The 16,795-nt window shown below is 47.7% G+C and overlaps 1 protein-coding gene across 1 annotated transcript in view; it reads left to right on the forward strand.

The window, feature by feature from the left end:
* MED17 (mediator complex subunit 17) overlaps positions 1-16,795 on the forward strand; it is an 87,386-nt gene that overhangs the window by 18,236 nt on the left and 52,355 nt on the right. The window contains exons 4-6 of the mRNA XM_077664635.1: positions 4,399-4,534; positions 6,220-6,436; positions 13,797-13,931. Of these exons, the coding sequence (XP_077520761.1) occupies positions 4,399-4,534; positions 6,220-6,436; positions 13,797-13,931 (488 nt within the window). The remainder of the gene's footprint in view (positions 1-4,398; positions 4,535-6,219; positions 6,437-13,796; positions 13,932-16,795) is intronic.

The raw sequence follows: 16,795 nt of genomic DNA on the forward strand, positions 1-16,795 counted from the left end.
ATTTGACATCTTGGGTTTATAAGTGACATCACCAATCAATCAAAATTCGATATACTAATGACGTCACCAGTTAATGACTAATTGGGTTGCTATATCGATTTACTTTGGGGGCCACAATCTTGAATTCCTCGGACTTAGAAAATTTCACGCCGAAGGGAGGGTGGTAGCAGACCCAAAGAAATCGAGAAACATGATGAGTAAGAGCTAATGCTCTTACAAGCTTTGCGGCGCCAGCGGCGCTTCCAATTTTGAAGCGTACTACGTCGAAAGCGGACACTTTCCCGCTCTTCCCTGGCGCTGTGGCTGACGGCAGAGCACGCGCCTCTTGCGGTTCGCACGTGCACTGTTCGACGGCCAGCGGCCACCCTTTGTTTTCCTGTGTTTCCAAGTGGACAGCTCCAACAAGGCGGCAGAAAACGTTGCGAGAACCAAGACCTAGTGAGAACTTGCGATGGCCCCAAATGAACTCGTCCTCCCTGCGCACCTCCTTGATGGAAGCGTCCATTTCGTCCATAGTTTCGCGCCTTTTCGTGATCTTACGACACTAGCAAAGCAACGAATTCTGTCCGTACTTAGCTGCGCCGTTTTTAATCGACTTAGTTTTATTGACTGCTGTGGTGCCGCAGGCAAGCTGTGCACGACGTGTCAAGCATGACGGCCTTCAAGTGCACTTTCGTCCAGGACTGGACGAATGCGAAACATTCCGGGTTTGCAGCCTGGATTAGACCCGTCGAGAGGAACCCTGAACGCAGCTTACTGTGCGCTGTGAAGAAAGCAGTTTTCGCTGAGCAGCATGGGAAGAAGAGCGGTGACAAGTCACGCTGAAAGTAAGAAGCACCGACTGGCCATTACCAGAGCTAGGATACCCTCTGTAGCCTCATTTTTAACACCGCTGGCCACTGTTGTGACCAATGCCGGGACACCCTCTGTAGCCTTATTTTTGACACCACATACCATCGTTGTGACCAATGCCAGGCCAGTGCCGTCAGTTTCTGCGCATCCTTCAAGTGCTCCAACTACTGCGACGGACGTCCAACCCCATCTTATAGCAGTGGATATCTTTCAGCGTGACTTAGCGGTCATAAATGCTGGAGTGATGTGGTGCCTCAACGCTGTTATGATGCACACATCACTCCGTGCTGCCGTGGCATCGGCTTCTCTGTTCCCTTTGATGTTCCCATCATCAGCTACAGCCAAGAAAATCCAGCTTGGCAAAGACAAGGTAGGATATACTATTGTCTATGGCCTCGCACCTTTCTTCAAGGAGATCCCTCATGTCAGAAGTAACCCAAGCCTCCCATGAATCGTTTGACGAATCGTTAAACAAAGTTGTACAAAAAGAGCAAATTGACGTGTTGGTTCGCTTTTTGTCGGATGCAGAGCAGAGCATGAAAATGCGCTACTTGACATCATGCTTTCTGGGGCGCACGAGGGCGGAAGAATTGGTGTCCGCTTTTAAAACTTCCACAGATGGACTCCCGTGATCAAAAATTCTTTAGATCTCAGTGGATGGGCCAAATGTAAATATAAAATTTCTCCGTGACATCGAACAAGAACTTTGTGAATCCAGCGGCGGCCATCGTATTCTCAAAGTTGGTAGCTGTGGCCTTCATGTTATGAACGGTGCTTTCAAAACCGGACACGCAGCAACAGTTTGGCAACTCGAGGAATTTCTTCTTTCTTTGTACAAGTTATTCAAATGTGTACCCGCCCGTCGCGCTGAATACGCATGCATAACCGAGAGCAACATTTACCCAGTGAAGTGTCTCACTTCTTAGCTCTTTCACTTCTACAAACTAAGGTTTCTATAATTTGCAGTTCGTCTGAATAGACTTGCTGAGAGAGAATCGCACTTGTGATGCTAAAGTTTAGGTCCCACACTATCGCATTTACTATCAGTAGATAGAAATATCTCACATTTGAAAATATTTGCTTCCGCATACATCTTCCTTTTAGTTCGAATTTGAAAATATGCAATTCGATTCGCAGTTTGTTTTAGCATTCTTTCGAAGATATTTGATTTGTTATGTATTTTTCTAATCTCCCCTTTTTTTAATGAAATAAACATTGCTCCTTACTATTCAAATAGGATTAAATCATTGTTTCTATTTTTCAACATGTGGCTTTGTGTCAGCTTGTTTTTGCATAAAACAAAGTACTGTGTCACTCAGGGAATTTTACAAATGCACTCAGGGAAAACCTGGAAAACTCAGGTAATTTGGAAACGTCAACTTGGTAGGCACCCTGAACTGTGACCTGTTGCTGTCTTGGCTCCCACTGATTTTTGCATTTCAACTAGGGGTGCGCGAATATTGAAATTTTTGAATACAAATATAAAGAAAAAATGGTTTCGAATATCGTATATTAGTTCAGTGCAAAAAAAGTTTCAGAAAATGATAAACAAACAAATGTTGTTGCCCTTATTTTTTTTTTTTTTTCAAAATAGTGTATGCTCTTTGCAACTAAATTAAACAGAACTAGACTGCCTCAATACCGTATAAAAAATTATGATGTGCACAGAAATGTATACTACCTGATTAGACAGCATATCCAACCTGTAATGAGGTCATGCAAAACAATATCCATAACATGACAAGACTGGCAACAAGATGACTAGTAAAACCTCATTCATTCGGAGTTCAAGAGACCAGAAGAAATGCCCGGTTCATCCAAAGGCCTTGATTTATAAAATTCTCCCCCCCCCCCCCGAATAAAAAAACCCTGCTGGAAATGCGAATATGCAGTAATGCCTTATGAGGTGGCTCCATAGCGCTAACACCTGTAAGCCCGTGACGAGCCACCCGTTTTGGAGTGCTGGAAGAACAACACAAATGCAAGCAAGCAGCCGGGGAACACATACTGGCATCGCAACTGGGAGACTGTTCGCGCCAGTCGGCCTCTAAAAGCCGCGCGCAGCTGGGGTTGGACTACCGGCGAATGCGCGGGCCGACAGTTGCAGTTGCCCGTGGCAGCGGCGAAGCTCAGAAACGGGAACTACGCGGCCACGCTTTTTTTTTTTTGACCTAGCGACAAGGGCCTTCCGATCGTTGTCACGGCTGCCGTTACGCCCACTAAAGAGGTGCGCGAGTTACAATGCACCACACAATAGGCGGGATTTTTACAGGATCGCTTGCCCTATTGTGACAACTCAACGCGCCCCTTCAGGAGGCTCCCGCGAAATTCCGCAAGTAGGCTTTCCCGCATAGCGAAGTCTACAAAACGGGATTGCGGAGGTCACGCTCGTAGAGTTATGAAGGCGACAGGCCGCATTCTTTGGATGTGGGCATTAAATATGTAACCTATTACGGAAGGATTAAAAAAGCGCAATTTCGCGTCGCGATTGTCCGAAGCGGGCCGTCGGCCATCTTGTTCGCAGCGCGTGTGATATGTGGAAAACCAACTTGCGGAATTTCGGACGAAGTCAAGCCTAGCGGCGTCGGATTGCGATCGGTCCGCGTGATAAACGACGAAGAAGAAAGGGAATGGGACCTATGTATTGTCTTCCTGGAATTTTTAACTCTATCATCGGCTAATTTGCCCAGGTATTGTGGTCTTACCACGGTCGAATTTATGAAAGTCTGCACAGTATACGGTCGCTAGCGAGTATTCGGGAATTTTCGAATATTCGGAATTCTCGAATATCAATTTCTCGAATAAGAATATGAATCAACTACGAATATGAACCGAATATTAAACATTCGATTCGTATCGAAATTTCGAATATTCGCACACACCCCTAATTTCAACATTTCAGTCATTGTAGTCCATGTATCAATCAGCCGCTTTTTGGGACTCACTGTCTCGGGGAAGTAGGAGGAGCCTTGAAACCAGCTTAGTTTATTGCATGCACCTAACAAGCGCTTTCAGTCTCCAGACATTAGTAAAACCAGTGCACCAGATGAGGCAAGCAGGAAGGAGGCTGACTGTGGTGAAGCAGTTCAGTACTGTTCAATGGTTTGTATTAGCTCTGCAATGTAAACTTCTTGGGTATCCAGATATTTGAATTCTGTACTCGATTATACTCCTTTTCACTTTCTTACCATTTTTTGCAAAAGCTTATTATCTGTTGTGCGGGTTTATGTATTCGCTGAGCCCATTTCTTGTTTGCTAAATAGTGTTATTTCTATGATGTACACCTTATTTATGTGTCTTAAAATTGTGTTCTAATCATTTTAAATCTCCTAATCACTTTTTAACTATGCATGTTCAATTGTTTAATCAGTTGCTTCTGCTTTGTACTTTGTAGTTTGATTTATTTTTTGTCATTTATAGATGGTCCTGTTGCATTCACTGACTCTGTGACCTCCTCCAGTATGTAATCGATGCAACAGCACTATAACATGATGCAATAAATGCGATTTCATTTGATTTGAGTGGGCGTGTTCTTGGGCTGTGTAGGCAGGCCCTGACGGAGGTGAGCGTGCTGTGCGACGTGCTGAGCATAGCGCGGCAGAAGCACTATCTGGTGCTGGACCCAGTTTCCCAGGAGCCCCCTGAGCACAGGCCCATAGCTGTGCTGGTTGCCAAGAAGAAGGTGGGTGATGCAGCTGTCCCGTCCGCAGACTGGAGGGGCGCATACCTTTGTGGTGGTAGCAGTGGCACTGATAGGTGACACGTCCCAGTTCTGCATAAAGCATTTTTGAAGTATTCAAGGCTGCTTTGCATATCCCTCCATAGTGTTCTGTGCAACTAGAACATTGTCTTGCATTGTCTCTTCATGCCATAACCCTCTGACAGACTAATTTATTTTTGGAAATTGTACCAAAAATGGGAATTGTACCAAATTGTACCAGTTTGGTACAATTCCCATTTTGGTATCACTTTCGGTACCAATTTCGCACCACTTGTACCATGGAAAAGAAATTGTTTATGAAATCTCAATTATGCAATCTTCAGGGAACATGTATTGTGTGCTGATTCCGAATATATGTTATTTAATTTCATGTAAAACAAGTCTTTGTGCACTTATGCAATATGTTATGCAAGTCTTTTGGAAAGAGCATTTAAGAAATTTTGCTGCAGAGAACTTGCTGAAATGCATGTCATTGGCTTGTCTTGGCATCAATGAATGCTATAAGGATAAAATCGTCATCCTGCCTGTCATAGAAGTTGAGTTGTGGGGTTATGAACTTGGCACTTTAGAAACGAGAAGAAAAGTTTGTATGGCTGTTTCTGGAGTGGCAACATTAAAGCCCTATAGATCGAATTTTATGATAGGCAGGATGATAGTTTACCCTTGTTGCATTCCTTGATGTCAGGAAAAAAATTAATGTGGATTAAGATCAGCTAATCCAGGATATACAAAGGGAAAGCTGTCAGTGTTCATTGTGTTCATTGGAGTTGGTGTTGACAATGTTCTAGATGAACCCATTTTGAGGGAAGGGAAGGTGCAAAACTGGTTCCCTGGGTCAATGGAGGCCTCAATCACACTATGTGGGGGTGGTGAGAGAGAGATGTGGCCTGCATGCAATTCCGCTCCGCTGGCAATGTTGTTGCAGACAGGAGGCACTACACCATTAACACCAAGGCCACATACATGAAAGGGAGATTGAGGTGTCCATTGACCCACGGATCCAGTTGTGTGCCTTGGAATGGATAAAGGAGGGTTGAGGAAGGAAGTAAGAGGAAACTGAAAATTGGATTTTGAGGAAAGGCATTGTGCAGGGTGGGGGGGGCAGAGTGGCAGAACACCTGTGGCTCCCTGCAACTAGTGGCACATGCACAGTAGTGACTAGGGATGCCTACCTGAAATGCGCTGCTGACTGGCCTAGTGTAGCTTTTGCTACAAGATAATGCTGGGCACTTAAACAAGTTCCCTGCAGCAAAGTTTCTCAAAAGCTTTCTCCAAAAAATTATCGAACATATTGGATAAGTAAGCCGCTACATGCACAGTAGTGACTAGGGATGCCTACTTGAAATGCGCAGCTCACTGGCCTAGTGTAGCTTTTGCTACAAGATAATGCTGGGCACTTAAACAAGTTCCCTGCAGCAAAGTTTCTTTTAAATTTTTAAAGAACAAGGTCCTCCCTAACAAGCACTGACATCACCTAGCGCACAGTTATTTTTGCGTTTTGCCTGCATAAAAATGTAGCTGCCACACCCCAGATTATACCCCGAAACATAGTGATCAGCAGTTGGACTTCTAAGGCGCTGAGCCACTGTGATGGGTAGGTGGTGCACTTAGGAAGAAGTGTGAGCAAACGAGTGGTGGGTGTGCAGGCACTGGCAGCTGCTGCGGGTGTCCTCCTGACGGGGGCCGAGTGCCTGCGGGGGGCAGCTGACCCATGTGGGGCCAGCCCCCGCGGGGCGGGGGGAGGGCTGGCCCCACCACAGCGGCTGTCGCCCGATTTCCACGCCGAGCTGCTGCACATGCGCCAGAACTGGCGCCTGCGCAAGGTGGGCACCACCATCCTCGGGGACCTCTCCTACCGAAGCGGTGAGTGCCGGCCACAGACCTGCTGGTGCCCTGGTGCCGCATTTTAATTATTTATTTATTTATTATTTAATTATTTCAATGCCCTCAGGCCCCAAAGGGTGTTAGAGAGGGGAGTGAGCTCAAAGGAAAAAGAAAAACGTGTACAAAAGTACAAACTGCGTATTTGTTAGCAACTAATACAGCTGCTAATACAAAAGGTGGCCAATGCGAGATTATATGTATGAAGGTCGAAAAGAAGCAGAAAAGAAACAGGGACAGGTGAGAAATTTTCTTACAGAGAGGTAAATCTGGCAGTCTAAGACTTGATTTCATTAACGAGATGCTAGCTGTACGATAATAGTTGGAGGTAATAAAATGAGGGGATCATTTTTGTACAAATTCAATATAGTCAATTAACATATGTTGAGCTGGATTCCATATTGCTGATGCGTATTCCAGTTTGGGACTTACTAGAGTTTGATACAGTATTAATTTGGGATGTAAAGGTACTCAGGTGAAGTTACGACACAATTGACATTGGCAGTATTAAAGTCCATATGCGTGTTCTATGAGAAGTTATTGGTTATATTGTCACGACCTGAGGAGCCGTGCAGGTAGGCGATGGGGAGAACCTAAGATTGAGAGCTTTTAATTAGAGAGCCAGGGTCCAGGTCACAGAGCCAGAGCGCCTCGAGAGCCAACCACCGCTTCGTCGTCGTTTCGACTAAGCGTGGAGGCCACGCGGCGCGTTAGGCATGTGGCATTATTCTCCCCCGCGAAAGCAAACATCGTCTCGATGTGGAATGGGTTATGTACAGAGAGAGAAGAAGGAAAAAAAAAACGAAAAATAGGGGTAAGGTGAACTATACATCTGGCGCTAGTTGAGAGGTGAGGAGAGTCAAGTTCGCACGTGGGGTAAGGAGATAAAGGTACGAAACACGGTGTGCACACAGCGCTCACGCACGCGAAAAGTACGGTTCTAGGCGCACTACATAGACGACTTCTTGCCGTTGATGCTGACGGCCGGCAGCCACAGTTCCATCGGTTACAACTTTGTAGTTTACGCTGTTCAGGCGGCGCGGGACTTTGTATGGGCCAGAATACCTATTGATAAGCTTTTCGCACAGCCCCTTGTGCCGCACAGGTGTCCACACCCATACCTGGTCGCCCGGCTTGTAGTGCACGTCCCTGTGCCGAAGGTCATAATGTCGAGCATCGACGGATTGCTGGTCCTTGATGTTCCAGCGGGCCAGCTGACGGGCTTGCTCTGCTTGTTCCATGAAATGGCCTGCTTCACGGGGTATTTCTGCATCGCCGTACGGAAGCATCGCATCCAACATCATGCGGACCTCCCTGCCATAGACGAGACGGAACGGGGTAAACTGGGTGGTTTCCTGCGTCGCTGTATTATATGCGAAGGTGACGTACTGCAGGATCTCATCCCACATTTCATGTTCAACGTCAACATACATTGAGATCATGTCCGCTAATGTTTTGTTGAGCCGTTCCGTTAGACCATTGGTTTGGGGATGATACGCTGTTGTTGGTCGATGAGCTGTATGGCTAAGCATTAAGACGTCACGTAAGAGCCGGGCTGTAAACGCCTTGCCTCGGTCAGTAATGATGGTCGATGGGGCGCCGTCTCTGTAAGTACGATGTCGTGCATGAAGACGTGGGCAACTTCGGCGGCAGTACCTCGCGCAAGGGTCTTCGTTTCAACGTAACGGGTCAAGTAGTCTGTGGCGACTACAATCCACGTGTGGCCGGTCGACGAGAGAGGGAATGGCCCCAGAAGGTCCATGCCGACTTTGTCGAATGGTATTTGTGGTGGTTCGATGCACTGAAGCAGTCCAGGAGGCTTGAGCGGCAGTTTTTCCCGCCACTGGCATTGCCGGCATGTCCGGACATAATGCTTGACGCTTGTAGTGAGTTGGGGCTAGTAGTAGTTCTGCCGGATTCGAGACAAGGTGGGTGGGACACCAAGGTGGCCAGAAGTCGGTTCATCATGGCAGGCAAGGAGAACTTCATCCCGTAAATCAGATGGTATGACGAGCAGGTAAGTTGTCGGACTGGAAGTAGAGTTCTTTTTATAAAGCACCCCGCTCCGTAGGCAGAACGATGATAACCCACGAGCCAGGTACCGTGGTATCTCAGGGTGCCCACCTTCGAGATGTTCTATGAGCAGACGCAGCTCGGCGTTGGCACGCTGTCTGGAAACGAGCTCAGACGTGCTGACCGCTCCAAGGAAGCTATCGTCGTCACTGGTGTCTTGTGGAGGAGGTTCGACGGAAGCGCGTGACAGGCTATCAGCGTCGGTGTGTTTCCGGCCGGACTTAAAGGTGACGGTGAAATCGAATTCTTGCAGGCGTAATGCCCAACGTGTGAAGCGGCCGCAAGGGTCCTTTAAATTTTTCAGCCAGCGCAGCGAATGGCGGTCGGTGACAACGCAAAACGGTCTGCCATACAGTTATGGGCGGAACATAGCTGCCGCCCAGACTACTGCTAAACATTTTTTTTCGGTGGTAGAGTAGTTCAACTCAGTGCGCGGCTGGCGTAGGCAATTACTTTGTCGACACTATCTTGCTGTTGGACGAGAGCGGCGCCAAGACCGACATTGCTTGCATCCGTATGTGCCTCCGTGTCAGCATCTTCGTCGAAATGTGCTAGGATTGGCAGCGATTGGAGTCGGCATCGTAATTCTTCGAAGGCAGTTTGCTGTTCATTGCCCCAAGAAAATGATGCATCGTCCCGGGTTAGGAGCGTTAGAGGGCTGGCAAGCTGGGCGAAGTTTCTAATGAAGCGACGATTGGCAGCAACGGCAGCAAGCTTCTCTGGGTCAGCTCTGATTCCATCAGCACTAATGACGTGCCCGAGAAACTTCAATTCGGTGAACCCAAAGTGACATTTTTGTGGTTTGAGGGAGACTTTGGCGGAACGAACGGCTTCGAGGACAGTTCTGAGGCGGTGGAGATGTTTCGTGAACGTTGCAGAAAAAATAATGACATCGTCAAGATAAACAAGACGTGTCTGTCACTCAGACCTGTGAGGACGGTGTCTATCATTCTTTGGAAAGTGGCCGGAGCGCAGCAGAGCCCGAATGGGAGGACACAAAATTTGTAGAGCCCGTTCGGTGTGATGAAGGTGGTTTTCTCACGGTCCCTCTCATCGACTTCTATCTGCCAATAACCGTTCCTGAGGTCTACCGAAAAGAAGTACTTGGATTGACGAAGACGGTCGAGGGAGTCATCAATACGCGGCAGCGAATACACGTCTTTCTTTGTCACACTGTTAAGTTTCCTATAGTCGACGCAGAATTGCAGTGTTCCGTCTTACTTCTTCACGAGGACGACAGGAGACGACCACGGGCTGCTGGACGGTTAGATGACGCCGTCCACGAGCATCTCTTTGACCTGTATTTGTATAGCATCTCGCTCCCGAGGGGACACACGATAGGTCTGCTGATTTATGAGTTAAGCTCCTTCATGCGTGATGATGCCGTGTTTAACTATCGACGTTTGTCGCACCTTAGACGACGGCGTAAAACACGCACGAAACTTCAGCAAGAGTTCCTGGAGTTCGCCCTTTTCAGCGGATGAAAGGCCCAAATTTCTGTTGACGTCGTTGAGCGCTTCTGCGTCACCTCCAGGTGTGCCCTCCTCGCAAGCAAAGCATTCGGCCACTTCCTGAACATGGTCGATGTAAGCAATGCCTGTGCCATGGAATAGATGTCGATGCTCATTGCAAAAGTTGGTAATAAGGACCTCTGTCCAACCGTCATGAAGGCAGCCAAGGCCTCGTGCCACCACAGTCCCCTTAGTGAGTACGAGAGAGACATTAGGCTCGACAACCTGGAGTCCCCGATGTGGCTCGTCACTGGTAACAATAGCGAGAACGCTGGCACGTGGGGGCACCGTAACGTTATCGTTGGCGACTCGCAGGGCGGACCGAGAACCCTGGTGCGCCGGCTTTGCTGTGGCCATTTTGGTAGAAAACATCACCAAGCGATTCAGGAGGTCTGTTATAGCACCATGCTCACGAAGAAAGTCGATGCCAAGGATGACATCGCGAGAACATTCGCGCAGAACAAGAAAAGTGGCAACGAAGGTGCAGCCTCAAACCGTAACCCGGGCCGCACATATACCGAGCGGTGCGACAACATGTCTGCCGGCCGTATGTGTATCGGGGCCTTCCCACAGTGTCGTCACTTTTTTCAGGGCAGTCGCAAGCCGTCCGCTAAGGATGGAGTAATCTGCGCCCGTATCGACCAACGCGCCGACCTCCTTAGTGTCGACGAGAACAGGGATGTCCAAGGAGATCCTGCCTTCAGCGCAGCCTGTCGATGGCTGTTGGGAGTGACTCAATCTGTGCGGCGGCGGAAGCTGGTCGGCGACTGGGGTTGTGGCGCCGGGGCGATTCGGGTGACATGTCGGGGAAAACTGTGCGGCGATGCGGCGTTAGACGTCGGGGCGAGTCGGTCGGTGCGGCGGTGGAAGCTTTGCGGCGGATCGGCGTTCGGCGGCCTCGCCTCCAAAGGTCGCTGGAGCTAGTTTTCCCGATCAGTGCTCAAGGAACCACGTTGTGCTGAGGCATAACGGGACTCAGAAGGCGAAAACTGGCGTGGAGAAGGCGAGCGCGACTCGCGGTGGGGAGGAGGCAGGAAATGACGCTGGCAGGAGACATACTCGGCGATGTCCTGAGGGTGCTCTCCAGGTTATGGACGGGAACTGTCCAGAGAAAATCCGTGCAGACCCATATCGTGATATGGGCACCGCCGGTAGCCCATATTGGCCATATCTGTGGTAGGAGAGTCAACCACGAAGCGGTCGTTGGCTCTGTGACCTGGACACTATGAACAATATGAACACCAAGGTATTTGTACAAAAGCACTTGCTCCAGTTTATCATTGTTAATTGTGTAGCTGGAACAATCAGGGGATTAGAATGCCTCGCAATTCTCATGGTCTTACATTTGTTAATATTCAGAAACATTAACCATTTACTGCACCAATTGGAAATGCTGATGAGGTCACATAGAAGTAGACAACAATCGCTTGGGTTTGTTATTTCTCGATGCAGAACACAATCATCAGCAAATAATTTAATAGGGGAGTTAATGCTGCCAGGAAGATCATTTATATAAGTAAAAAACAATAAAGGACCTAAAACAGGACCTTGCGGTACGCCGGTTGCCACAATACTAAGAGGTGAGGTGCAATCGTTAGCTAAGACAAAATGACAGTGGTTAGTTAGGAAGTATTCAGTATAGCTAGAAAATGTTAGGATCTATGTTTAATGTGCTAATTTTAAGGAGCAGCAGTTGATGGGGAACTCTATCGAACTTTAGCAGGCAACCCTGCATACATATCGAGTGAGCAGTGGACAGTTACCTCATTTTCTCGCAAATTTTTGGAGACATTGATGGTGCTGCCTCCAGGTAGGGATGACACCTTAAAATTCTGGTGACACATTATCTTCCCTGTCCTTGAACACGGGTGCCTTTCCTGCTGCTTTTTTGCTCATCATCGTCTGTGAGGCTTTCATTGCTTCTGCTTCACTTGGTAGACTGTGTTGTGAGTGGCAACTTTAGGCTGGTCACTTTTATGTCAAAGGAGAAAGGAATGTCGACCTAAGGTTGTTTTTAAAAATGTTAGACGTTGAAGTTTCCGCACGGGAGCCTTGTTCACATTATTTAACAGCCTTGTTCACTAACATTTTGAACGACAACCTTTGGTCGGCGTTCCTTTTCTTTTCAGCATGAACCTACTATATTTGCACTATTGTAAGTTGACCTATTTTTCAAAATTTGAAAATCCGAAATGGGGGGTTCACTTACAATCTAAACCAAAGCATGGCGCCCTAAATTAAGTCGAGACTAACGAGATATCAGGCATGCTACAGCGTGGTTGCATTTTTGCTGCGTGGCTCCATTGCATGGCTCGTTGTGCTGGCCTTCAGGAGCCGCTATGTCAACGTGCAAAACAGGGATCCCCTCCCCACGCACGGTGGCTGATGGCAGCTGTTGATAAGCAGCAAACTGGCACCCCCCTACTCCCCACATGTGGCTGCTGATAAGCGGTGGCAGCCGGATAATGCATTCACGTTCTACTCTTAATAGGTGTCCTCCAACTTTTTTTTTTTACTGTCAACTGCGCACTCGGCGCTCAAGGAAGCGTCGATAGTTGATGGAAGGACCCCTGTTCCAATCATGACGGCACCACCACTCGGAACGGCAGTGACGTGGGGAGCGTCGGCAGTTAACGGAAGAGCCGACACCGCTCACGCATAGTTTCTCTCTGGTTCTGACGCATTTGACTACTGCCGGCCGCGCTTCTCAAGTTTTTAATGTAGTGCTTTGTCAATCGTCATTTGTGCTCCGGGTCCGGTAGGCAACCGGCGTTCATTCACGGCTACGTACGAGATGGCTGTCATTCTTTACACCGAAGAAATGAACAACTGCGTGCCAGACCACAAGTTCGATGTTTGCAACAGGTGATACAGGTGTGGCAGCTGCAGCGAGGCAAAATTTTCAGCTGTTCCACGTGACATCATGATGTGGCTGTTTGTGAAGTGCGGGATTTCGCTGTAGGACGACGTTAGAATGACATGCTGTGGGACCATAGCAGCGCTAGTGAGGACGATGGCACAAGTGTGGACAAGTAGTGCAGTGACTAATACATTTTAGTTTTAGAATGTGCCCACGGGCACGCCCATGCGTGGCAGCCAATAGTGGCTGACGATATGCGGCGGCCGCTGGATAGTGCTATCGCGTTCTATTATTAAAAGCCAAACTTAAATGACCTCCAAGTTTTTTTTTCTGAAATGTGATACGGGGCGGCGGGGGGGGGGGGGGGGGGGGGTCGACTTACATTTGGGTCAACTTACAATCATGTAAATACAGTACTACCCGACCTGATGCGACGTCATAAAACCTTACATTTTTACACTCTTTTATGTGTCAGCCTTTTTTGATCACGATTGCTGGTTCACTCACCGCCATTTCGACGCTCTGTATGGTAACTTATGTCAGTATAAGGGCTGGTCGCATTACTTTGCTATCCTTGGACCCGTCATGAAAGGGAGAAGCAGCTTACCCATAAAGCGCATGTGTATGTCTGTTGTGTCAGTTTCTGTTGCAGTTAGACTGAGTGACACTGGTGAATGCTTGAAATTGAGCAGGGCAGAAATAAAGTAGTGCTTTTTTTGTGTTGGCGAGAGAAGAAAATGCTACCAATCTCTGGTTGCTTGGGGCACAAGCGGCTGAAGCATTTGTTCATATTAGTGTGTGCACGTGTGGACGATGTTAGCGGTCTGTCTTTCTGCTCCCAACTCTCACCCGCGGCTGCATGTGCTGGGATGAGCCCTTCTTTGTGCGTGCTGTGCAGCGGGCTCCCGTTTCTGGCAGAGCGGCACCTTTGAGGTGTCCAAGAGCAGTGAGCCCCGGGCGGGCAGCTCCCTGCAGGTGACCCTCCCTTCCGAGCTGGAGGGCATCTCCTACATCCAGGTCACCATCCAGAAGGGTAAGACACCACTCCTGCCAGCTTGTTGCTGCAGCCGTCACGGAGATTGCTTCACAAACTGGCCAGCTGAAAAAAAAAAAAAAAACTTATGCGATCCTTGGTGGATCATTTGTATGCATTACTATATCTGAAGTGGCATACTAACAAAAGTACACACGAAAGTTCGTTATATCTAGATGGCATTGTTATGTTCGTTATATCCCAGGTAACACATGAAAGTTTCTTATTTCTGAAGTGGCATACAGTTAAACCTCGATTTAACGAAGTCAGTAAAATCGGCAGTTCAGTTCATAATATTGAAATTTCGCAACATCGAAATTCGCCCCCTAGAATAGCATGCTAAGAGTCTGCCAAAAACGCACTGCAGATAACTCGCAGGAAAAGCCTTTATTTGTGATTCAAATGCTGCTTCTGCCCTTTCTTCGGTAGCAGCAACGGTGTTACGTGCATCTTGTGGCGAGCCGCCCCAGCATGTCCATCGCTCCGACCACCTCGTGGGTGACGAGAACGATGCACTCGTCTTGAGTTTTGGTTTTTCTGTCATCATCATCCTTAAGTGACCCAAGCACACCGCAGATATGACGTTGCGTTCTGCTGCTGTCACCGCTACGACCTCGAGGCTGTCGACGACGACTTCGCTACAGGCCGTGCTGTCAACCCCCTCCCTGCCTCGCATTTCCCTTACTCTTCTGTCTTTCTTCATGTCGGCGAGAACGAGGAGAATGTCTTCCAGTCGCCAACCAATGAAATGAAATCAGGTCAACCGTGCTTCTCTTTTTCTGCCATAAGAGCGAGTGTGTGTCTTTTTGCACATATACGCATCGTCTGAGTTGGAAGCGAGGTTGTCAGGCGTGAAGCACGCGTGAAGCACAGCTGATGGGCGTGCCAACGGCACTGACCTTCCAGTCCTTTTACCAAGCTTTGAGCATTCGTAAATGGAATCTGAACCTGGCAACGCTCAAAGCTAGAACCTTATCTAGTGAGGCTAGCCTAGCAGTGCTCTTCAAGGAACTAGCGGGCATTAAATGGGATGCCATAGGCAGTGGTGGAACGGCTGCGCCAATTGCGCCAAACTGCGCCAAATCAGAAATCCTGCTACATGCTGCTACAAAATCGATTTTTTGCCTACTTTTGCGCCACGTCTGCGCCAAAACGCTGCTGAATAACTCTGCCGAGAACAAAACCGAAATTCACTTTCGCGGAACCCGACATCTGTTGGCAACACTGTTCAAAACCTGTGCTGATTGGAAGAAAATGGCGCGAAGAATGTGTCCATCTTCATTCATGCTGGTCATCGCTGCGGGAGGTCATTGCAGCTCACGAGGTCTCCACCCTGATGGATGAGTTTAGTCTTTGTGTCTCAGAATATATTAGCCAGACAATACTAAACGACTTGATGACTTCTGGCAAAAAATTTTTGAGCTCAAGCAAGAGGATGGGGCTCGAAAATATCCCTTGTTGGCGGCACTCGTAAAAGCACTTCTGTGCCTCTCGCACAGCAATGCTCATTTGGAGAGGGGCTTCAGTGAAGATTGGCGAGTGCTGATAGGGCGATCGTCCTTTTCAATACAAATTGTAAATGAGCCTAGGTCTGTAATGACATATTCCCAGCGTTTCGGCCGAAATCCAGCTGCCTTTCCTATGACACAACGATTAATCAGAGCGCTGAAAGTATCACAGAAGTGAAAGCTGCAGTGGTTGGAGGCAGATGTAGCAGAAGAGACACGTGCAAAACAAGCAAAAGAAGGCTGATGTACCTGACAAGGACAACCAGAAAAGAGGTCAGAATGAGGAGAAGGTACTGGAAAAGATCAGGCTGGCCAGGAATATGATCACCAATGCTGAGCTGCTTTTCGCAAAAGGCGTGAAGTCTAAAAATTTTGCAGATGTTTCAAGCCCTTCTGAAGAATGGACAGGAAAGGCTCGCAGCGGCACTGTCTGAGCTGGAGTCATCAAGGAAAGAAAAGAAATAGTACGTTAAATTTGCAGTTTTAAGAATGGTATAATTTTTATAGCTTTGTTGCATATCTCGTTATGTCGTCCATCTGAATAAAAACGGCTTTATTTTTAGCAAAATCTCCTGTTTGCATATTTTTGCAACTTTTTAAGGAAAGAACAGACTTTAGACTAAATTTGGGCTTGAAGCGTGTTTTTGCATGGCTATGGTCGTCATAGACACCTGAGCAATTGACTGTTCCAGAAATAAAACAAGCCTTCTTTATTTAAGTGCTTCGAGACATGAAATTTTGCTAAGAAAGTTTTTTCCTCCTACAAAATCTAAAATATCTGCTACAAAATGCCATTTTTCCTGCTACAAAACTTGAAATTGCTGCTACAAACTGCGATTTCGTCTGGTACAAAAGCTGCTACAAGAAACCAGTTGTCAGTTCCACCACTGCATAGGGCTTAGCGAAGTTAGGAGGGCAGGTGTGGCGTATACGGTATTAAAGGACGGACACATACTGTGCTATCGCGGATTAGGGGATAGACGAGAACTAGGTGTGGGATTCCTTATTAATCAGTATATAGCTAGCAACGTAGGGGAGCTCTATAGTATTAACGAGAGGGTAGCAGCTATAGTAAATAGGCTGAATAGGAAGTACAAGCTGAAAGTGGTGCTGGCCTACGCGCCCACATCCTGCCATGATGACCAGACCGTTGAAAGTTTCTATGAGGACGTAGAATCGGCAATGAATAAAGTAAAATCACAGTACACTGTACTGATGGGAGACTTCAATGCGAAGGTGGGCAAGAAGCAGGCTGACGACTACGCGGTGACTATGGGATAGGGTCTAGAAATAGCAGGGAGAGTTATTAGAAGAATTCGCAGATAGATATAATTTACGGATCATGAATACCTTCTT

This window comes from Amblyomma americanum, chromosome 5 (assembly GCF_052857255.1).
Source record: "Amblyomma americanum isolate KBUSLIRL-KWMA chromosome 5, ASM5285725v1, whole genome shotgun sequence".
Classification (NCBI taxonomy): Eukaryota; Metazoa; Arthropoda; class Arachnida; order Ixodida; family Ixodidae; genus Amblyomma; species Amblyomma americanum.